General features: G+C 36.9%; 1 protein-coding gene across 2 annotated transcripts in view; it reads right to left on the bottom strand.

Moving 5' to 3' along the window:
- The window catches only part of SECISBP2L (SECIS binding protein 2 like), a 58,712-nt gene extending 45,077 nt beyond the window's left edge, over positions 1–13,635 (bottom strand). For both annotated transcript variants that reach the window (XM_081508458.1, XM_081508460.1), the window contains exons 1-4: positions 13,440–13,635; positions 5,746–5,924; positions 3,020–3,344; positions 1,272–1,407 (exon numbers count right to left, since the gene is read on the bottom strand). In XM_081508458.1, the coding sequence (XP_081364584.1) occupies positions 1,272–1,407; positions 3,020–3,344; positions 5,746–5,924; positions 13,440–13,463 (664 nt within the window). In that variant the 5' untranslated portion in view covers positions 13,464–13,635. The remainder of the gene's footprint in view (positions 1–1,271; positions 1,408–3,019; positions 3,345–5,745; positions 5,925–13,439) is intronic.
- Between the last annotated feature and the right edge of the window lie 10,196 nt (positions 13,636–23,831).

The following is a 23,831-nucleotide window of genomic DNA, read 5'->3' as shown; positions in this document are numbered from 1 at the left end:
TACTATCAGCAAGCTGTTTTTTTTAACTGATTCCCAGATTCTTTCTTACTCCCAATGAACCTAAGCAATTGTCAAAGGATAACTGAACAGATGTCCAACATAAAAGGTACAGTACAAATGAAAGTATGTACCATCTAATTCATTTCAAGCCAGACAGCATTTTTGTAAAAACTGTAAAGGGTAAAAAGCAAACATGCCTTTGAACAGATCTAGTCCTGGATTATTAATAAGGATTTTTAAATGACAACGAGTGAGAGAACACAGCTATCTACTCTACAGCTATTAAGCTAATTATCAGGGATACAAAATGAAATTTCACAGTATATAACTGGAAACCAGTGAGAATTTTAAGACTACTTATTAATTCTTACCTATTGTCAGGATAAAGCTTTTTACTTTAATGTTTACACAGTCCTCTAAAAACTTTTAACAAAATGATATACAACTAGTCCAAAATTTTTACTTGTTTGAGGATACATGTTACCGCTAATAGGTCTGGTTCGGATCTATGCTAAAATATGGTGCACAAAACTTGGTAAGTTCTTCTATAAAGATATTTATAGAATGTTTTAAAAGGGATTTTAATCTAGTTATTAAAAAACATATGAAAAATGAAAATAAAACATGTACAATTCTAACTTCTACCCAAATGAGTCACTCAAATTTCTACAATGTCTTCAAAATTCCATCTTTGATTTCTAACTGCTTCACTACTATAAGGGGATAAGGAAACCTCAAATTCTGCTCAAAACTGTACTTAAGCCAGCACCCAAGCTGAAAGAACTTTAAGAACATGGGACTGTTTTATCTTTCCTAAAGAATTTCATAAAGTGGCAGGATAAACAGAAGATTGAAAGTCCAAAATCCTAAAAAGTGGTAGAGTCTACAATTACAAAGTCAATGCATGACAACTGATAAACATCAATGTATACAGACATAGAGAACAATCTTGAAGTTGCCAAAGTGTGTGTGGGGGGGGATGCTGGGGGAGGGGTGACCTGGGAGTTTGAGATTAGCAGATGCAAACTATTATATATAGAATGGATAAACAACAAGGTCCTACTGTAGAGCACAGAAAACTATATTCAATATCTTATGATAAACAATAATGGAAAAGAAAATGAAAAAGAATGTACTGTATATGTATGTATAAATGAAATCACTGCTGTACAGCAGACATTAACACAATACTGTAAACCAATTATATTTCAATAAAATAAAAAATATTTTTAAATCTATGATGTATATACGTAAGAAAAATCTTGCCTTACCAGTTTGCTGTGAAGCATCTACCAGTAGCACAATTTTTGATCGATTATCAGGACCTGCTGCACTTGTCTCTTTCTGAATAGCTACATTTTTCACCAATGGTCTTTTGCTTTTTATGTGCTGTTGTATAAGTTGTTGCTGATTGAAGTAAAAAAAAATTAAAATCTTATTCAATGTACTAAGAAACATTACAAAATATATCAACACTTCCTTTAAAAATATACTTAAATGTAGGCTACAAATGAGTGACAAATCCATGAGGAAATAGGGTTACTGTGTTAGGATTTCATTAAATTATCTACAGCCAATCATAGTAGGTTATATAATGTATTATATACACATTTATATACTACTTTTCACATAACCATTAATACTATTATAATTAATAAAATATATTCATTTTAATTGTCATTTGCATTTTAAATTTTCTTAATAATAAATAATAAGGGTATAATCACATCAAATAAGGGGTTATAAATTTTTATTTAAAAAGGCAGTATCGATAAAAAGGGTGGTAACTTATCCAAAAGCTCAATTTTAGTTTCATGAGAGCAATGAAGTACAGAAGAAATTTCTGCTTTAGAGTTTAAAAAGAAAATATTAAAAAGCTGATCTTTTCCTTCATTTTTTTAAAAATATGAGTATCCATCACTTAATAGCAATTTGTACAAAAGAAGTCCAAATTTAACTTCTTAGATAACTTCTTGAAGTGCTGGAAATACACTCTGAGAAATCATATTACTTCAATACTTGAAAGTTATATACTATTATCTATTTTCAACACTTATTTCTTTTCATTCTCAGATATCCCAAAAGGATTTTCCTTGACTGAGAAAGTTTCCATGGACAAAAACTAATAAGCTTTTCAAAGCAACTTCTGCAGCTTGTTTGTATTTTAACCTGAAAAAAGTATGCCAGAAGATAGCAAAGACTTTTCACCAAAGAGGCTGGGCTTATGGAATCTAGGAAAGCATGAACTCCTTGACAATAACAGACGTAAAAGGCATCTAATCATTCTGCTTTCCATTAGCTTAAAAGTGCTGAGAAGAAATCTGGTTTTTCTTATTTGCTTTGACACTATGGCTTCAATAGAAAAGTAATCTTTTAGTTAAGAAACAGACACCTAGAATTAACCTTAACTCTCCTGTGATTTCAAGGCCTTTGTGTCTTTTTTTTTCAACTTAAGTCAAAAGGGTGGTGTTGACATAAAGTCATTTCACACATTTACCTTTAACTTTCTTTAGCCCTAGGAGACCCTGTGTTCATAAAATACAGTAAAGCATTCTCTGAAGAACAAAGTGCTGTTCCTACTGAAAATTGACAGAATAGAAAACAGTGAAGTTGAAGAGACTTAATGCATCACAATATTCTTTTCTATAATATCTCCTGCTTATTTCTGAAGACTGAAATATCTCGATGTACATTAGCCACTTGCTAGGAAAGGAGCCAAACTAATCCCTTACTAAAACTGTGTCACTATGCAATTTTTATCACTAAATTAAAATAATTTGCAAATATTTGTGCATTATGCTTATGTAAACTCTCTGACTTGAAAATGACTGTAAATCATATCACCATTTAAGAATGAGGAACAAAAGTAATGGAAAAAGTTATTTTAAAAATGCTACATCCTTGATTGTTTTTTAAAAAGTAACACTCAGTAGTAAAGGCTAATCAGTACAAGTAGCAAATTACTTATACTAACAACAGAAATATCAAACACAAAAGCCAATCAAATTCGGTCACTTACTTTTGGTACCATTGGTCCTCTATTACTATTTCTGTTTCGATGACCAGACAATGGGAAGACCTGTCCAAGGTGATTTGGACGCTCAGTACATTCTGTGGTTATAGTACTGACAGTATTTGCAGCCTGAAAAGTGTTGGAGTAAGGTGCAGGGAAAGGATGATAGAAACCCATAACTTGTGCACATGGTGCTGGCATCAGCTGATAATACGTATACTCTGTAGAAACAGGTGGCTGAGCAGATATAATGGGGTAAGCAAGGTATGGTCCAGCAGGGTTTGGATTAGGCTGTTGCCATCGTATATCATTGTTATATAATGGGAACTGTCTGTAAAACCAAATCAAAAAAGAACAAATCTATTGATATGCATGTCTGAAAGTAATACAAAGCAAATTCTCAACTTACTTTAATAAAAGAAAATAACAGTATAAAATATGCTAAGCTGCTTCAGTTGTGTCCGACTCTTTGCGACCCTATGGACTGTAGCCTGTCAGGCCCCTCTGTCCATGGGATTCTCCAGGCAAGAATACTTGAGTGGGTTGCCGTGCCCTCCTCCAGGGGATCTTCCCAACTCAGGGATCGAACCTGCAACTCTTAAGTCTCCTGCATTGGCAGGCGGGTTCTTTACCACTAGTGCCAACTGTAGCCTCATAATAATTCTGAAAAAGAGATCTTTTTTAATCAATTTCCTTGCTATAATTAGTTTTTACGTATGTGTGACAACAATTTTAATTGACAGTATAAAGGAATTCAGGCTTCCCTGATGGCTCATCGGTAAAGAATCTGCTTGCAATGTAGGAGATCCAAGAGCTGTGGGTTTGATCTCTGGGTCAGGAAGATCCCCTGGAGTAGGAAATGGCAACCCACTCCAGTAGTCTTGCCTGAAAGTCTCATGGACAGAGGAGCCTGGTGCGCTACAGTCCAAAGGGTCACAAAGAGTCAGACATGACTGAGCACATACACACACATACACAAAGAAATTTAACCTGACAGTTTACTGCATTCCAAAATTTAAAATGTACCGAGTATTCTTATTTGTAGCTCTCTCCCTCAACCTCACAATATATCTGCCTAAAAGTTAAACACCTATCTGCTGAATCTGCCAGTAATGGCAGTCCAAAGTTCCCATTCAATGGCAGCAACTAACAGCATTCTGCAAAAAGCAGGGTAAGGTGATCATTGTATAAGGTGGTCTTTACAGTAGGTGACTTGATTATTTCACCTCCAATCTTTAGTTCAAGCCGAGGGCCTCCTACTCCTTTCCCATATTCCCCTAACCACTTGGCCAAGTCCAGCTCTTTCCCTGGCTCCCCTTCCTGACAATGGAAGCAGGCACCAGAGGTCCAAGAGAAAGAAAACAAAAAGGCAAGCTTGTTCAGTGCCATCTTATCTCCAGCATTAGCGTTCTTCTAGTGTGATGCCTTCTTATAAAGCACCAGTCCTTCCCATCTCATCAGTCCTCCTTGCAGACAGCTGCTGCTGACGACTGAGAGGTCATAGGGAGCTGGACTACTAAGCTTTTCCTCACTATTCCGTGACAAAGCACAAGGGAAAAATGTTCCCTGCCATAATTCTAAATATATTTTCAAATAATCTGATGACTGGCCTACTCATGAATTCTCAAAGATTATTTGGTAAGGTAAGAAAAGTTAAACTTATTATGCTGTAGACTTGGTGACTTTGTCAAACACTGCAATAGTATTTTTAGTTTATAAATTACTTCAAGCATAGTCCAATATAGGTCAAAGATTTTTAATGTAATATTACCCTGACTCAATTGAGCAGAATCCTTTAGCTTCTACTGTACCTAATGCCCCAAACTATTAAAGAGTTCTAGAGTATTAACTTGAATATTTAATACCTGAGAGAGTAATTTACTGACCATTTATCTCATATATCCAGAATTTCTCAAAGAATGTGCCTGGACACACTAGTGTGACACGATGGTTAAAGATGTGTAGAATTATTGACTTGCCTTAGCCCTCAGGGGTGGTTGGGCAAAGGCTCGAGTCTAGCTACCTCATCCATTTATCCTACAGTGCTAGAGAAGTACAATTTTTATGTGTGATATAATATGAAACAGGCTGAAAGTACTTTCATACAGCAATAAAATGAACTACACCAATGAAGTGCTAATCATTCAGACAGTCTAAGCAGGGTTAGAAAGGCTATCATAACTATCACAAGACACACCCTAACCACTAGGTTACACATTATCCAAGCTGTAAGCATTTTGCTAAATCACTCTGTGACTACAGCACAGAAACTAAATTTAAACTACAATCAGAGTCTAGAGATAAAATAAGCTAACTGGCCATAAAAGCTTCAAAGTTGAGGGCAACCCCTTGATATATTCTTCTTAGAACAGACTGTCTTGGCAACTAGGATTGTATGCCTATCCTCAAAAAAAGGGTTTCTGTTCACCTCTTTCTGAATAATTCCTTCCTCCCATTGAGTCAGTTTATTTCAAAAAATTTCAATAACTTATTATAGGAGATACACACAAAGAATTTCATTTTCTCTTAGAATGAGAAAATAATAATAATCCATGCCAACAATTTTTAAATTTCTACATCATTTGGTTTCATTTACTCCTCTTAGAAAGTAGAGAAATAGTTAATATTTAAAAGTTACAAAAGGAAAAAATTGAGAAGTGTGCTTTGCAAACTTCTACATTTCCCTACCCCTTTCTTCCCCCAACAAAAGAAAATAATAATAAACAAATTACCTATTGGACTGGTTTTCTTGCACGAATGGATAACAGGTAATCAGGTAGCTGGGAATTGGAGTTGGTTCTACACCAGAAACATTTCCATTATCATTTGGGAGTGCCATAGGGATCATAAACGTATCAGGATTCTTCTTCTGGGGAATAAATGGTTCTACCTCAGCTGACAGCTTGACATTCTTCAAAGAGAAAGTGAAACACATTACTAACAACCAAGCAAAAACTTAAATAATACAAATTCACAACTTAACAATAAAAGAGTCTTCTCAGTATCCACAAAACATTCAAAGGAAGAGCAAGGTCAAATTTTAAAAATTTAATCTGATTATGTTATTTAGACAAACCCATCAATTGGAGGAAAAAATTTATCAAAGGTTACTACATTTCAATGAAGTCATTTCTTATATAACCAAAGCTGTTAAAACAATCAAGAGTACAAGGAAGTCATACCTTGGAGTCCAAAAATAAAGCTGTAGTAAAAAAACAAAACAAAACAAAAAACAAACTCGCTCTTCAGACAAAACATTGTGTTTTAAGTTAATTTTGTTAGTGGAAAAAAATCACTGAACAGAGTTCTGAAGGATAACTATATTTGTTTGAACAGCCTAAAAAAGTTTATTTCTGTCCATTGCAGGAAATTAGATTAGCATGGTTAAATTAAAAGGAAGGATAATGTCTACAATAAATGAAAGAAACAACTTAGCACAACGGAGAAAAACTTTTGCTTCACAGTTAAAACTGAGAAAAAAGTGAGCACTTCAGCTTTCCAGCAAACAAACCGAGTAAATAAGGTAATCCAGAATACATGCTCCATTTTAGCTTATTTTTATCTTTTCTTATAAATCTATAGAGGTTTAACAGACATAATAAACTACCATACTAAGGATGCACAAATTGGGGACAAATTATAAATAAAAGTAAAGAAGAGCCATGAAAGTCAGGATAGGAATTACTCTTAGAAAGAGGAAGCTGTGATTGGGAAGAGGCACCTGGGAGAGCTTCTGAGGTACCTGACAAAACACTATATCCTAATATGGGTGACACAAGGTCTTCATCCAGTAACTCATGTAGCTGTACACTGGTTTTATGCATTTTTCTTTCTGTATTTGCTATATTTAACTAAAATTTTTAAAATTTTTGTATAAAATAATCTATAGGCACATTCTGTAAAAGAAGAATGTAAAAAAACCACAAACATCTCAAGGTGACTTGGGGGGAAAACCCACAAACAGAACAATATTAAAAGATAAACACTTTGTGAAACTCCTGAGTGGAATGCAATCCAATATTTCAACAACTCAAATCAACTACGTGAATGCAATAGACCTAACCAGAACTTTTCCCCCACTGCTGCTGCTGCTAAGTCGCTTCAGTCGTGTCCGACTCTGTGCGACCCCATAGACGGCAGCCCACCAGGCTCCGCCGTCCCTGGGAGTCTCCAGGCAAGAACACTGGAGTGGGTTGCCATTTCCTTCTCCAGTGCATGAACGGGAAAAGTGAAAGTGAAGTCGCTCAGTCGTGTCCGACTCTTAGCGACCCCATGGACTGTAGCCTACCAGGCTCCTCCGTCCATGGGATTTTCCAGGCAAGAGTACTGGAGTGGGGTGCCATTTCCCCACTGAGATGGCATTTATTAGAAGCTCCCATCAAGGCATATTTCTCTGAATAAACTTCATGCATGTTTCTCATAAAAGTAATCAGTAGAAAATCCAAAAAAATCTAAAGAAAAGACTCGACATGCTAAATATATGTGCTGAATATACAGCCTTTTTCGAAACTGTTCAAAAAGAGTTCACTGTGAACATTCCAAGACATATGTCTAGGGGAAGAAATCTGAACTATACAGCAGTATCAATTCAATATCCTTCCTCCCCACCTGATGTAACTTTGAGGTATACTTTTGTACTACTGACCAAATCTGAAGTAGATAACATAATTGTACTCATAAATACATATGAGTTGGTTTCTTGAATTTCAACATAGGAGGCAAAAACAAATGTTAATAGTATAGATCAGTGATTTTCACTATGATAGTCTTTAAGACTCAAAACTTACTTATTAAAGTATAAAATATCAACCTTTGAACATATGAGAATCCTAAACAACTTTAGAAATCTGGACTAGAAGACGCTTGGATTTTTTTTTCTAATTCAAGGTATATGGTTATATTAAATTCTCAGTACCATATGAAAAAAAGTAAGAATACTAATATAAAGAAATAAGGCAACTTAAAAATAACTTTTCCTGATACCTCCAAATAATACCAACTCATAAATTACTTTGGTAACAACAAATTCATATCTTTGCTCTTTCCCAGCAGTGTAGCGTTTAGGACTCCACTACCACTGCAGGGGGCATGGTTCAACCCCTGGTGAGGAAACAAATACCCCACAAGCCACACAGACTAGCCAAGAACAACAAAAAAAGTTGCAGCAATTTTTTTACACCTAGTCTCATCTGTTCTTTATATGTTTTGTGAATTTAGGTAACCACTATTCAAAAAGTGTCATGCATAATTTATAACTAGTATCTTCACATATACACAGTATATGTCCCAAAAAATTAAAGTCTGTATTTGCTTCTATTCTAAGTGCAATTCTAGATATTGGCATTCAACAATAAAACTCACAAACACTGAAATGATCCTTTGTTTTTACCAAAAAAGAGAAGCTGCTGTAGTCAACAGCTGCACAAACAGAAGATGTCACTAGTAGGAACAGACTGGCAAACTTTCTCCTATAGTTACAACTCCCTATGGTTTTTAAAAGTTGTTTGTCGTGACTTTGGGGCCTTCAGTATCATACATCAAAATGCAGCCTCAGTTGTCCTCAGGCCTGAAAAGTAATGTTCATATGGCAGACTATTTTTTAAAATTTCACATAATAAAAGTCATACAGATAATATATTAAGCAACCAACAGATTTTGGCAGTTATTTCAATTATAGTAATATAGACATAGTAGACAACAAAATGTTATGAAAAAATTAACTAGTTACTTCATACAATGATACTCCTCAGTTTGTATTTCTGTTTAGTCTATTTATGCCATGATCGTTAAGAAATCAGAAATTTTATAGCAAATTTCTGTCTCCTTAAAGAAAACAAAAATATGGAAGAATTCTAAACACAGAACAAAATCTACTCCTGTACTACTATTTGCTTAAAAAAAAAAAGAAACTGTACTGTAAAATTACTTTTATCTTTTAGAAATTACTTCAGAATTTTCCAAGTTAATGAAAAATCATAATCCCAGAAACCTGTATTTGAACAAGAAACTATAGAAACCTTATCTAAAAGTTAATTAAACAAATGCATTCAGATCACCGAGAGCCTGTATAATTTAACAAATACACACTGAGTTCCTGTACTGAAGTGAGCACCACACTAGCATGAAGCACACATCAACAGAAAATGCACACTAAATTCCTCTGAGATAGAACTTTCAGAAGAGTACAAATGATTTCCCCAGATTAAGCAATAGAAAAATGACACCCACTTAAAATCAAAACTGAAGTAGAACATAATAAAGCATGCTCCCACAGTGAAATGTCAGTACGTACTACACACCTACAGAAAAAATATGACTATGGAAACCTTCCACGTTCTTGCTATATTAAGGTAAATAGGATATATCAAACACTAAGATGTTTTTATGTATCATGATCAAAGATAAAATAAATGTCTTCTGAAGGAAAAAGAAAAAGTGCTTAAGAGATACCTGCTGGCTTTATTGTTTTCTGGTTGGGACGTCTTTTACTAAAAGTAAGCCACTTGCCAAAATAAATCAGTAGTTATACGTATCAAGGTTTGCAAGACTTTAGAAAATACTGAAGAGAAAAATCAAAGCATTTAACATAGACTGCCTACTTGCTTTCCTATTCATACCTTTTCCCTCTTTTCTTAAAATGCACCACATTTAATCTTGTTAAACTCTGATGGTACTTTTCTAAAACCTAACTTTCTAAATTTAATAGTAGTTTTTGGAATATCTATTTTCTCTCTTTCTTTGAGGAGTTCTCCCCTGCCCCCCCCCTTCTTTCCTTGGATGCTTAATTTTTAACTTCCTTTTAAAATGCTGAACAACGAAAACATTTATGACTATGCATTTTCCTCAGAGTGTAGCTTCAGCCACATCCCATCCATTTTAATATGCAGTATTTTATTATGTTTTAAAAAAAACTTAATTGTACTTTTTAATTTCCCTTTGACTTAAAAGCTTAGGGGAAAAAAATGCCTTTTTAAATTTCCAAATGATATTTTCACTAAATGAGTATTATTTACTTTCTTTTTGATTACAAAAGCATTTTTAAAATGTTAAGGCAATCGCTTACTTAGATCTATAAAAGCTAACTCTAAGTATTACTGAATAATAAACATTTTAGAGTAACTTATTTAGAATATATTTAGTTTGCAGTGCTGACTCTATTTGACATTTATAATTATTTAAAGAAAAAAATTATAAGCCAGATAATTTTATACCTTTATTGGTAAACAGCTCTTTGCATGAAACCATGTACACTTATCACACATCTGGTTTTCTAAGAATTAAAGGCATTAGTGAGCAATAATTTTGCAAATTACTTTAAAAAAACTTATCTAACATTAACGTACTAAAAACTAAGCCAGTGTTTAAATTATTTGATAATACAAAAGTACTGTCAACCTCAAGTGTTCTGTCACTCCTAAAGTCAGTTTATTTAAAAAAAAAAACTCAAAACACTGCCCTAAATGTCCTAAAAATAGACATACAAAAACTTTATAAACAAACTCCATTATTTAGTCTTCACATCCCTTTATATCAGTTTTTTTTTCCCCCTTTAAGGACAGAAAAAAAAAAAAAAAACACCTAAGAGCCGACAAAGCTAAATAAACAAAACAGATTTTTTTTTAAATGCACTATACTAAGCAGTATCCTTTCTCAGAACTAACTGTGGCAATTAAAATAAGCTACTCATTCTGATTTAAAACAGTCTTGCTAAAAGAGGTTACTCCTGAGATTCTCTTATGGTTATAACATTTTTCTCAAATAGTTACCACTACAATTAAGATTACTAGCTAGCATGTATTCCCAGTAACTTGCTTTTTATAATCTTGATCAACACACACAGAACTTATCTTTTCATACAAAGATTTTATATATATATATATATATATATAAAAAAACAAGAAGTAATTCCAAGAACTACAATGTGAATGTCTTCAGGCAATACACGCTTAGATATTTTTTAAGTTACGCTTGTGCAATACTCCGAGGATTTCACTTAGATTAAGACAAAATGCAGAAAGTCTGTGTTAGTACTATTCTTTAAAAATCAAACTTCTATCAATAGTCAACCACTATAATATTATAATAAGTTTTAATACTGTAGACATTCTCAGAAATTCTGAATATAAACCAACACTGGTTTAAAATAAATGTTTTGAGAGAAAAATGGAAATTCAGCACATGTGGCATCAGTTTTTAATGACTTTTACCTATCAAATTCATTTAGTAAAAATATAAAAGTACATTCCAAATAACCTGGAAAAGCCATTACATTACTTTACATTACAGCCACTATACAGTGGTATAGTGAAAGCAATCAAGAACTCCACACAGTGGACAGATCTCAGTTCCAGCCCCTAATCTATCATTAAGTTAATAGTTCTGTGCCTTTTTCAATGATGAATATGAGAATAGAATGAAAATAATGGAGTTTTGCCATCAGAAAAGTGCTAATTTAAAATGAAGGAGACTCCTTCCAGGTCCATCCATGGACCCCTGAATTAACTGCCTACAGCATGAACTAGGCAAAGTAGCATCACTTCTTGGGATCTCAGCTTCCTGTGAGTATATGTGTGGGGGAAAGAGGAACTGATTCAAATTATTCTCTCATAATCCCCTAGGATTAGGCTAAGGGAAGAGGTAGGAGGTACTGGAGAGAAAAAAAAGAAAAATTCTTCAACAGAAAACCTACATTTATGTTTTTTTCTGAAGCTTAAATTTCTACAAGATTTTAATATGTTGTGGACTCTGGAAAGATATGGGATGAAAGACAAAGAGGCTCTCTAAAGAATTTGCTAGTAGCACTTGCTGTCAAGATAATTACATACAAATAACTATGCTAAAAGTTACCATCTAAATAGTTAATTACATTTCCTCTAGGATGAAAGGAACCATAAGTATATACATGGAACTTTATACATGGAACCATAAGTATATACATAACAGCATTACTAGTTACTGTTCTGTCATCCTAGTGAAGGAACAAAATGTTTAACCCTTTCATTAGTGACACAATTACTGGAAAATCATTCAAAAAAATTTCTTATTCACTTCTCAGGCTTTGAAATTTCGGGCGTTTTTTGATACGTATCTTGAAAATTTATTTTTCATTAAATTGGATATGGGGGGCATATAAAATACCTTGGGTCACAGGAAAGCCTGCATTAATTTGTCAAGGGGCCCCATCAGTTTTGCTTTGGTAAATACACATACTGTTTCATAAAACGCACTTGTGTTTTCAGTCATATTCACACAAGCTTTTTTTAAATAAAGATTTTTATACAAAGGGAAAAAAAGAAACAAAACAAAACAAATATCCACAACCAGGAAGCTGCTGTCTGCTGAAAGAGCCCGATTTCAAAATCTGAACTCGCTCTGACTAACTACATATATACACATAAATATACCAGCTACATATATACAAATACAAGAATTTGGGAAATCTTTTCTCATTATTCAGGTGTTAATTATCCATTTGTAAAGTAATCAGGCTAATCCCTAATCTCTCTTTTTCCTTCATCTATTTGCCAAGTTCATTACTGGGCAAGGCCTTCAACTGAAGAGGGGGAATGGACAGTGAGTAAACTTCGATTTCATCAAATTAAACCCCTTCATACAGATCTCAGAATGGAAAATACTGAAACTTTTTGGAGGAAAGAAAACTATTATTTTAGATTTTTTTCCTTTTTTTTAAAACACTGTCACCATCCCAGACTCCCAGCACCTACTAGCTTGGATAATTAATAATTTGATGCAACTGAAACACTAATGGGACTTCGTGAATACGAAAACGGGCTCGGAAATGAACTCGTCCTTCGGGTCTTACACCTTTAAAATATAAAATCGATGTTTTAAAAACACTATTTTTTTTGGCAAAATAACTGGCTAGAAGGGCAAAGGGAAACCGCAGTATTTCATATCTAAAAAGGAACACCTCCCTAAAACCACCGCAAAAACAATGCTTCGCTCAAGGGAACGTAGATCTTAAAAAGCCGATAACCCCTCCTTCATCTGTAGTTATCACACATTCCCTGACAGTCTTTCTAAGTGAGAAGCCCTTCCACCTTGAAAACACATTCCAGAACTGAAGGGAAGGGGGGGGTAGTATTTGGTGAAGTTATAACCCTCTCTCAGGAAAGAATGGACAACTTGGGAATTTTCTGGCCCCTTTCACCAAACAAGGCAGGAGGGCCAAAAGCTAGTCCCCAGCCCGGGGGTAATCGGGGCTGCAAAAGCCCCCAAACTCGAGGCAGCATGTGAAACAATGCAGGAGAGGGGCGCCGCCAGGATCCTGGGGAAAGGAGGTCTGCGCTAGCAGGAACCCGAGGGCTCCGGCCGTCCGGGCCCACGCTCGGAGACCAGGGCCCGCCCGGGAGGAAGCCGCGACCCCCAGCTCCCGGCCCGACCGGCCTGGCTCAAGCCCGCGTACCTGGTCTGCGGGGGCTCGGTCCATGGCGCCTGCAGCCGCAACGGGCCCGCGTTAGTCGGTGTGGAGAGTGCCTCGGGCCGCTTTCTCCATGGCCCCCCGCTCGGGTCGAGACCGGGCTCCGGACCTCCGCCCCTATCTAGCTGGCCGCGACGCAGAGTCCGGCTACGCCACTGGCCGAGGAGGCGGCCCCAGCTCCGGGAGGAGGAGGCAGCGGCAGCCTCGGGGAGGGATCATCTGGGACGGAAGCCGAGGAGGGCCTAAATACGCTAGAGGCGTAGTCGGAAATGGCGGAGCGTGGAAGGGAAAGAAGGGGGCGGAGGTCCACAGAGGCAGTGGGCGGAGTGATCGCAGGCGGCCTGAGCTGGCGGAAACCCAACGCGAGTTGGCCATTCTGGAGGCTGAGGCCAGCTGGACAGTCCCAGGAGCATGTTCCCTGAGCCACTCTGCGCTTTGCGTGGGATTTAACTGCCCCTCTGGACTGCTAAACTAAGGAGTGTAGAGCCACTAGGACACGCGCGTTTTAGACTTTAAGGACTTCGGAGACCACTTGAGTCTGTCAGTCTCAGTCCTGTGGGACTCTGCAACCCTATCATGGACTGTAGCCCGCCAGGCTCCTTTGTCTTTGGAATTTTTTAGGCAAGAATACTGGAGCTGTTTGTCATTTCCTACTTCGGGAGATCTTCCTTCCCAAACCAGGGTTGGAACCGGTGTCTCTTCCGTCTCTTGCATTGGCAAGTGGATTCTTTGCCACTGCGCCACCGTGGAAGCCCAGAGACCACTTTCTCATCCTAAACTACCTCTGGTATATCGGAAGAGCTTTTAGCTGCCTGTACATATGTTATTCTTTCTTGTGTCATCTGGCTAAAGGAAGCCTTGACTTTGAAGGAGAATACCACAGTATGGCGACTACAGAGAAATGAGACAGGACGCTCCACAAATACTGGTTAGGTAATTCATTGTCAAGGACAGGTTCAACCCTAGGCTCACCTTCAGGCTTATCTGCCCTATCTCAGAACCCCTAATTTTTCCCACCACTCAACAGGTAACATACTCTGGTATGTTGCTTTTCCACCGTGCTTATTGATGGTTCCTTAGTTCCTTGAGGAAAGAGACTGCCATGAAATTGGACACTTGGTAATCATTGTGGATTGCCTCTGGATATCTCCTCAAACATATTCTGCAACACATACAGTAAGAGTTCTTGTTTGCTGGTCAATTCCAGGGTAAGGAAGAAAAATTAAAAGCTATATAAGCTTGTTGTTGTTCAGTTGCTAAGGCATGCCCAACTCTTTGCCACCCTATGGACTGCAGCATGCCAGGCTTCCCTGTCCTTCACTATCTCCCAGAGTCTGCTCAAACTCATGTCCATTGAGTCGGGGATGCCATCCAATCATCTCATCCTCTGTCACCCCCTTCTCCTGCCCTCAGTGTTTCCCAGCATCAGGGTATTTTCCAATGAGTCAGCTCTTGGCATCAGGCTGGCCAAAGTATTGGAGCTTCAGCTTCAGCATCAGTCTTTCCAGTGAATGTTCAGGGTTGATTTTTTTAAAGATTGACTGGTTTGATCTCCTTGCTGTCCAAGATGCTCTAAAGAGTCTTCTCCAGCATCACAGTTCAACAGCATCAAAGCATAAAAGCTAAATTATACTTAAGTGAAGGAAGAGAGTAGAGGTGGCTCCTGTTTTGAAGGGCTGGTGTGGAGATACGCAGCTGGAGAAGAATTTTGAGAAGCTTGCTTTGTTATGCTTCTGTAAAAACTGGCATTGCCTTTTCCTTTAGTCTGGCTCAATAGTCTAGTTTTATTTGAATAGGACTTCAAGAAGAGGTGGTCTGTGGAGCCCCCAACTGTACTTAAGTTGGTACTATATTTTGACCTGGTGAAAGGAGTTATGTAAATTTAATAAGACTTACATCAAGGCTGACTGCAGAAATTATTTCTAAGGAGAAACATATTTGTATATAAAGATCTCTCATTTATATAGTTTTAGTAGTTCTACTTCCTCAATTTTTTTTTTTTGTGTGTGTATACATATATGTGTGTGTCTGTGTTTATGTGCTTAGGCTCATATATATATGATGGTTACATACATGAGTGATTCGTGTAATGTTAAGTCTCTAGTGTCTATAAGTGAATGCTGAAGGAATTTAGGTTTGCTCAGAAAAACTAAACTATTTATAATATGTAGTTATGTAAACTAACAGATGATCATCTTGCTTCACACTTGAAAGGTAAAAAGAACTCTGAATTTTCAGAATTTCCCCCATGGTGTCTTTAGCCATAAGATACCCCTATCTGAGTAAAAATTCAGTAACAGCACAGTCATAAAAGTACCATAGTACTTTGATCTTCTTCCTTTAAAGAATGACCTAAGGAAATTGAAATATAGGATCTTGAAGGATCTTTCCACTTTATAGAATTTTTATGACTATGAAATAGTTCTTGCAGAGGATCTTTTATGTACAAGTCACTTAAATTTTAGAACAGATTTATGAAAAATTATAAGAACAAAAATGTCACAATGCCCTTCTAATTTAACACAATCCTAGGAAAGCTATTATTCTAATAGCTATTAGAATAAAAATTTAAATCTATGAAGGAAGAGAAGTCATTTTAAAACATTACATTTTACAGATGATTGAATTTTAATCAAGTCTTTCATTCAACAAATATTTAATGTGCTAGGTGCTAGGCTAAGTACTGGAGGTTAGTAGTTAATAAGACACTGAGGACAGAGGCCATGTTTGTCTTGTGGGCAAGACATACATAAAACAAATAAAGGTGAGCTGAGTGTCATGAAACAGGAAACTCAATAGTTTCTACCATAGTGTGGGATGGAAAGTCAGGGAAGTTATATCTAAGTAAATAGAATCTAAGGAAACACCTGAAGGGTAAGTAGGGTTTATGACAAGTAAGGGGGGAGGAAATAGGAAAATTGTTCCAAGGAAAAGGAATGGCATGTGTGAGGACTCAGGTAGTAGAGAAAATCCAGCATTAGTTCTTAAACAAGCTCGCTCCTTGAAATGAGAGTTCTGGAGGAGAGGAATAATCCAATAAAGCAAGGCTTCTGAGAAGATTGGTAAGTACAGGATAAAAAACTGGGAGAAGAAATTGACCTCAGATGGGAGTAGGTGTATGTTGTTTACAGTGACAAAATGAAAAGAAGAAAGGAGAGGTATGGCTACATTTCTAAGTTGAGAGAATGCTTGTCAGATGGCTTCTGTTTTATCAGTGAAATGAGAGGCAAGATTATCTTCTGATAGTGGAGGAAGGCAGAGTTGTGATGATCACGCACTTTTTAAAACTCAGCAAACACTTTAGACTTGTGCATGCTATGATGTGTAAATTTTACATCAAAAGATAAACACTATAAATAAATATTGAACTCTAGTTTTAACAAATACATGTACCCAAATCTCTATCAAAATATAGAATGTTACCATTCTATAATGTTCTTTTAAACTTTTAAAACTTCTCAGGACTTCCCTGGTAGTCCAGTGGTTAAGAATCTGCCTTGCAATGCAGGGGACGTGGGTTTGATCCCTGCTTGGGGACCTAGGATCCCACATGCTGCAGAACAACTAAGCCCTCTGCACCGTGACTACTGAGTCCATGTGCCGCAAATAAGACCTGATACAGCCAAATAAATATTTTTTAAAAAGCAGTTTATGAAAAACAAAACAAAACTTCTCTACCTTCCTAGCCACAGCAATCAGAAAAGAAGAAATAAAAGGCATCCAAATTGGAAGAGAAGAAAAACTCTGACTATTTGCATATGACATGATGTTATATATAGAAAACCCTGAAGTCTCTATCAAAAAAGAGAAATTAAGGAAATAATCCCATTCACAATCACATCAAAAAGAAAGAAGTACCTAGGAATAAACTTAACCAAGAATGTGAAAGACCTATACTCTGAAAGCTGTAAATCATTAATGAAGGAATTTGAAAATGATACTAAGAAATAGGAAGATATCCATAAGGGATTAATATCCAACATATATAAACAGCTCATGTGCTGTGCTATGCAGTGCTCAGTCACTTAAGTCATGTCCAGCTCTTTGCAGCCCCATGGACCATCGGTCACCAGGCTCCTCTGTCCATGGGATTTTCCCTGCAAGAGTACTGGAGTGGGTTGCCATGCCCTCCTCCAGGGGATCCTCCCAGCCCAGGGATAGAACCTGAGTCTCCTGTGTCTCCTGTATTGCAGGCAGATTCTTTATTGCTGAGCCATCAAGAAAGCCCAAACAGCTCATATAACTATATATTTAAAAAACAAACAAACAAACAACTAATTTTAAAAATGTGCAAGAAGAAGCTGAATAGACATTTTTTTTCCAAACAAGACATAAAGATGGCTTACAGGCACATGAAAAGATGCTCAGCATCACTAATTATTGGAGAAATGTAAATCAAAAGCAAAAGGAGATACCACTTCACACTTGTCAGAATGGCTGTCATTAAAAAGTCTTCAAATAACAAATGTTGGTGAGGATGAGGAGAAAAGGGAATCTGGTAAACTGTTGATGGGAATATGAATTGGTGCAGCTACCATGAAAATAGTATGCAGTTTCCTCAAAGAAGTAAAGATAGAAATACCATATGATTCACCAATGCCACTGCTGGGTATATGTCCAAAAATAAAAGTCCCACTAATTTGAAAAGATATATGCATGCCAACATTTATAGAAGAATTATTCCCAATAGCCAAGATATAGGGCTATTTCAAACCTTAAAACATGATGTTGCTAAAGTGCTGCACTCAATATTCCAGTAAATTTGGAAAACTCAAAAGTGGCCACAGGACTGGAAAAGGTCAGTTTTCATTCCAATCCCAAAGAAAGGCAATGCCAAAGAATGTTCAGACTACCACACAATTGCACTTTTCTCACATGCTAGCAAAGATATGCTCAAAATTCTCCAAGCTAGGCTTCAATAGTATATGAACCGAGAACTTCCAGATGTTCAAGCTGGATTTAGAAAAGGCAGAGGAACCAGAGGTCAAATTGCCAACATCCACTGGATCGTAGAAAAAACAAGAAAATCCCAGAAAAACATCTACTGGCTTCATTGACTACACTAAAGTCTTAGACTGTGTGGATCACAACAAAATGTGGAAAATTCTTAAAGAAACGGAAATACCAGAACATCTCACCTGCCTCCTAGGAAACCTGTATGCAGGTCAAGAAGCAACAATTAGAACCAGACATGGAACAAAAGACTGGTTCAAAATTGGGAAAGGAGTACATCAAGGCTGTATATTATCACACTGCTTATTTAACTTCTATGCAGAGTACATCATGAGAAATGCTGGCTGGATGAAGCACAAGCTGGAATCAAGATTGCCAGGAGAAATATCAGTAACCGCAGATATGCAGATGACACCAGCCTTATGGCAGAAAGTGAAGAGGACCTAAAGAGCCTCTTCGTGAAGGTAAAAGAGGAGAGTGAAAAAGGTGGCTTAAAACTCAAACTTCAAAAAACCAAGATCATGGCACCGGTCCCATCATTTCATGGCAAATAGATGGGGAAACAATGGAAACAGTGACAGAGTTTATTTTTGGGGGCTCCAAAATCACTGCAGATGGTGACTGCAGCCATGAAATTAAAAATGCTTGCTCCTTGGAAGAAAAGCTATGACCAACCTAGACAGCATATTAAAAAGCAGAGACATTACTTTGCCAGCAAAGATCCATCTAGTCAAAGCTATGGGTTTTCCAGTAGTCATGTATGGATGTGAGAGTTGGACCCTAAAGAAGGCTGAGTGCCAAAGAATTGATGTTTTTGAACTGTGGTGTTGGAGAAGATTCTTGAGAATCCCTTGAACTGCAAGGAGATCAAAGCAGTCAATGCTAATGCAAATCAGTCCTCAATAGTCATTGGAAGGACTGATGCTGAAGCTGAAACTCCAATACTTTGGCCATGTGATTTGAAGAGCCAACTCATTGGAAAAGACCCTGATGCTGGGAAAGATTGAAGGCAGGAGGAGAAGGGGATGGATGGCATCACTGGCTCAATGACCATGAGTTTTAGCAAGTTCTAGGAGTTGCTGATAGACAGGGAAGCCTGGTGTGCTGCAGTCCGTGGGGTCACAAAAACTCGGACATGACTGAGTGATGGAACTACAACAACAACAACAAGATATAGAAGCAACCCAAGCCCATCAGCAGATGAATGGATAAAGAAGATGTGGTATATATACACAATGGAATATTACCTAGCCATAATGAAGAATGAAATTCTGCCATTTGCAACAATGTGGATGTACCTAGAGACAATTATGCTTAGTGAAGTAAGTCAGATTGAGGAAGACAAATATTCTTATGTTATCATTTATATGTGGAAATTAAAAAAATAAAGCATACAAATGTGTATAATAAAACAGAAACAGATTCAAGAACATAAGAACAAAGTAGTGTTTAACAGTGGGGAGAGGGAAGGGAGGAGGGGCAAGATAGAGTTATGGGATTAAGAGACACAAACTATTGCATATAAAATAAATAAGGAACAAGTATATATTGTACAACACAGGGAAGGATAACCATTATTTTGTAATAACCTTAAATGGAATATAATGTATAAAATATTGAATCACTATGTTGTATACCTGAAACTAATAAATCAACTACACTTCAATTTTTTTTTAAAGAAATTAAATAAATCTTCTCTACTTTAGTCAGATGCTTATCTTTTTCACTGTTGTAAATTCACTACCTACACCAATGTCTGGTAGATAGCAGTTGCTCAATAAATATTTGATGAATAAATGAACATGTGATAGGCTATTAAATTAGGATTCTTTCAGCCAGGGTTGGGTTTTGTTAGACATGTACGTTGTATTAAATGAGCAGGAGTCAATAAAGTATGAATGCCTTTATATTTTGTCTTCAATTCTCTGAGGGCCACTTTTTTCCCCCTGTGTTGGATGAAATCTCAAGAAGATCACACAAACTTCATTCCAGGTTAAAGCTTTCCCTTTTCCAGAGCTCAGTTCTGCTTCAGGCTGGAAACTGCAGTAGAGGAAGCAACATAGGCCACCTTTGTTTTGCTTTCTATCTTTATATCTCTGCCTCCTGGTCCTTAACTACGTGCTGGTTAAGGTTTTAGATTCCTCCAGGTTTGGGCTGTGAAGGGGAAGATGGTAGAACTTCTCAGAGGTCTCAGCTGTGTGCCATGCAAGGCACTTTCAGGCCATCACTAATGATCCTAGCCTTCAGCCCTCGGGTTTCTGAAGTTTCAACCCTCAGCTAGATCCCTTATGTGCTCAGCCAAACAGCCTTCTTGCTGGACTCCCTTTTAAAACAGCTTTTACCACCATCCCTGGGAACATTTTGCTACACTTGATTTATCATATATCCATCCATCCACCCCTCTAGAATCCCATTAACCAATCTTACTTTTGGTGTGTTACAAAGTAAATTGCTAACATAAGTACTCTTTCCCCTGAGAAAAACTCAAGTGTATCCACAGTTGATGAACATGCAGCTGGTTTGCAACATTCTTTCTGATCTGACTTTGGTTTTCTCAGGAAAGATTCAGATCCCAGGTCCCTGAATTTCCCCAGACTTCAGGTGACACGTAACAAGTTCTCCAAGTATTTCCCTGAAACCTTCTCTTACATAGCTTGAGGTAAGAGGAAGCATCTCTTTTTTTCCCCCGTGGGAGGTGTGAGTAGGTATCAGGTATCTTCAAAGCAATACTTCTTCATGAGTCATCAGATCCCCCCAGCCATCCCCCAACCTTGAACTGGAGATTAGTGATGAATAATATTGAGCCACAATTTCTTGGCATATATTACATGGTAGACTAACATCTGACTTTAGATGTAGGGGAAATTGGCACCTATCTATTGTCCTTTGGGGACTCAGTCAAACCAGACAGCATGTATGTCATGTTACATGTTCATTTATTTAACGAATATTTTTTCAGCACTTGTTCTATGCCAGGCACTAGTCTAGGTAGTAAGGATACAACGTTGAACAAGACAAAGTTCCTGCTCTCATGGAATTTACCACCAAGTCTGGGTGACAGATAATAAGTATATTTTAAAAAGAAGATAATTTCATGTGGAGATGAATTATGAAGCATGCTAATGTGATTAATGCAGATAAAGGCGGAGGTGGACCACTTTCATAGGCTGACCTCTAAGGAGGTGATATATGGCCTGAGATTTGAAGAATACAAAAAGTAGAGGGAAACAAGAGCAAAGGCCCCAGGAGGAAAAAAATCTTGTCATTAGAGGAACAGGAGGAGACAGGTGTGAATAGAGAGTAGCGGGAGGAGGAGAGTGGCATGAGCAATGAATGGAACATAAGACCAGAGCCAAGCCAGATCATGTTAGAAATTTATAGGCCATGGTAAGGAGTTAGGATTTAACTTTAATTTCAAAAGCCATTCAAAAGATTTCAAAGAGGTGCATGGAATTCATGTTTTGACTGAGGGCTGAAAAGATAAATGTTAAAATTAATACTTCTAGTGTATAAGAGGGCTTCCCTGTTGGCTCAGATGGTGAAGAATCCACCCGCAACACGGTGTATAAGAACAAATCTGAATGTTTATATAAGAATTGGGTTATCATTACAATTTTATCATAAAAAATTAGTACTCAGACTTTAGAAGTTTCAACTAATGTAGGAACAACTTCTTGGCATTATAGTTTCTACATGTTCCTGAAGTCACGCTACTCCACATTGTGATTTTAAAGAATAGCCTACTCTCAACTACGGTCAGGTAAGGGGCAAAGTATCTTCTGGCTAGTTCTTCTGTATAGAGTACTTCTCTACAGAGTAATATTGTAGTATGTAATATGATAGTACCATTGCACCTGCTGTTAAACTTCCCTCCCTTTCTAATAGAAGCTGACTATGATAAATTCTATTTGCTTTATCTCCTGGCCAATGGAAAAGATTCAATTTCATAGAAGCCCTCTAGAAGCTAGAGGGTCTGTGCTCTGAAGAAAATACTTTATGAATATTTTCATAAGCAGACCTAAGATTGTTACTCTCATTTAGAGTTTTAATTTCTCATGTGTTTATTTCTGCATGCCTTTATTACTAAATTAAATGTATATTTTTGGCTCAAGAGGGTATCATTTTCTTCCTAAAATTATCTAGTTAAATCTTTCTTGTATTGTATTAACTTTCAGTTAATTCCCCTATTTATTTAAACATTGGAAAGCTCTCCATAATCTTTTTACATAAAATTAACAACTTTCACAATCACCATTATTACTTTACTCTATATTTAAACTATTAATAGAATTTCAACATAAGGATTCCATCCAAAATGCTTACTTATATTTAAAAGTATATATATATATTAATAATAATGCTCTCTGATCTACCTTGTTCTTACAGCTTAATATATGTGTGTGATGTGCTCAGTCATGTCCAACTCTGCAACCCTGTGGGCTATAGACTGCCAGGCTCCTCTGTCTATGGAATTTTCCAGGCAAGAATACTGGAGTGGGTTGTCATTTCCACCTCCAAGGGATCTTTCCAACCCAGGGATCTTACCTGTGTCTCCTATGTCTTTAACCCATTGAGCCATCAGGGAAGCCCCATAGCTTATATAGTCAAGCTGATTAGAAATGATCGTAACCCAGTGAGATCACCTGGTGGGGGTTGCATACCAAGTTTAGGATTGCCAGAAAGTGAAATAGCAATTTGACAATTTAAAAAATTGAGCTATAATCTATGTGTAACGTTGTATTTGTTTAAAGTATACAACATAATGACTCGATATATGTATAGCTTACAAAATGATTACCACAATAAGTTGTTAACATTTATCACCAGTTAACAATGTTTTTCTCTTGATGCAAGCTTTTAAAATCTATTTTGTTAGCAATTTTTAAATACATAGCACAGTATTTTAAATACATAGCACTATAGTCACGTGCTATATATTACATCCCAAGGACTTCCCTGGTGGCTCAGAAGGTAAAGAATCTGCCTGCAATGTGAGAGATCTGGGTTCGATTGCTGAGTTGGGAAGATCCCCTGGGGGAGGGCATAGCAACCCACTTTGGTATTCTTGCCTGGAGAATCCCCAGAGATAGAGGAGCCTGATGGGCTATAGTCCATGGGGTCGCAAAGTGTCGGACATGACACTAGGCACAGCATGCAAGGACGTATCATATAACTGGAAGTTTGTGCCTTTTGACCACCTTCACCCATTTTAACTACCGTTTTTCCTCCCTCTCTGACAACTACCAATCTGTTCTCTGTATCTATGAGTATGGGATGTTTTTCAGATTCCACTTATAAGTCAGATCACACTGTATTTGTCTTTCTCTGACCTTTTTCACTTAGCATAATGCCCTCAAGGTCCACCTAAGTTACCACAAATGGCAGAATTTCCATCTTTTTAATGGATAATATTTGTATATGGGT

The sequence above is a fragment of the Giraffa tippelskirchi genome, chromosome 7, assembly GCF_054371585.1.
Source record: "Giraffa tippelskirchi isolate mGirTip1 chromosome 7, T2T-mGirTip1v1.2.pri, whole genome shotgun sequence".
Lineage (NCBI taxonomy): Eukaryota > Metazoa > Chordata > Mammalia > Artiodactyla > Giraffidae > Giraffa > Giraffa tippelskirchi.
This window is presented reverse-complemented; position numbering and strand designations above follow the sequence as displayed.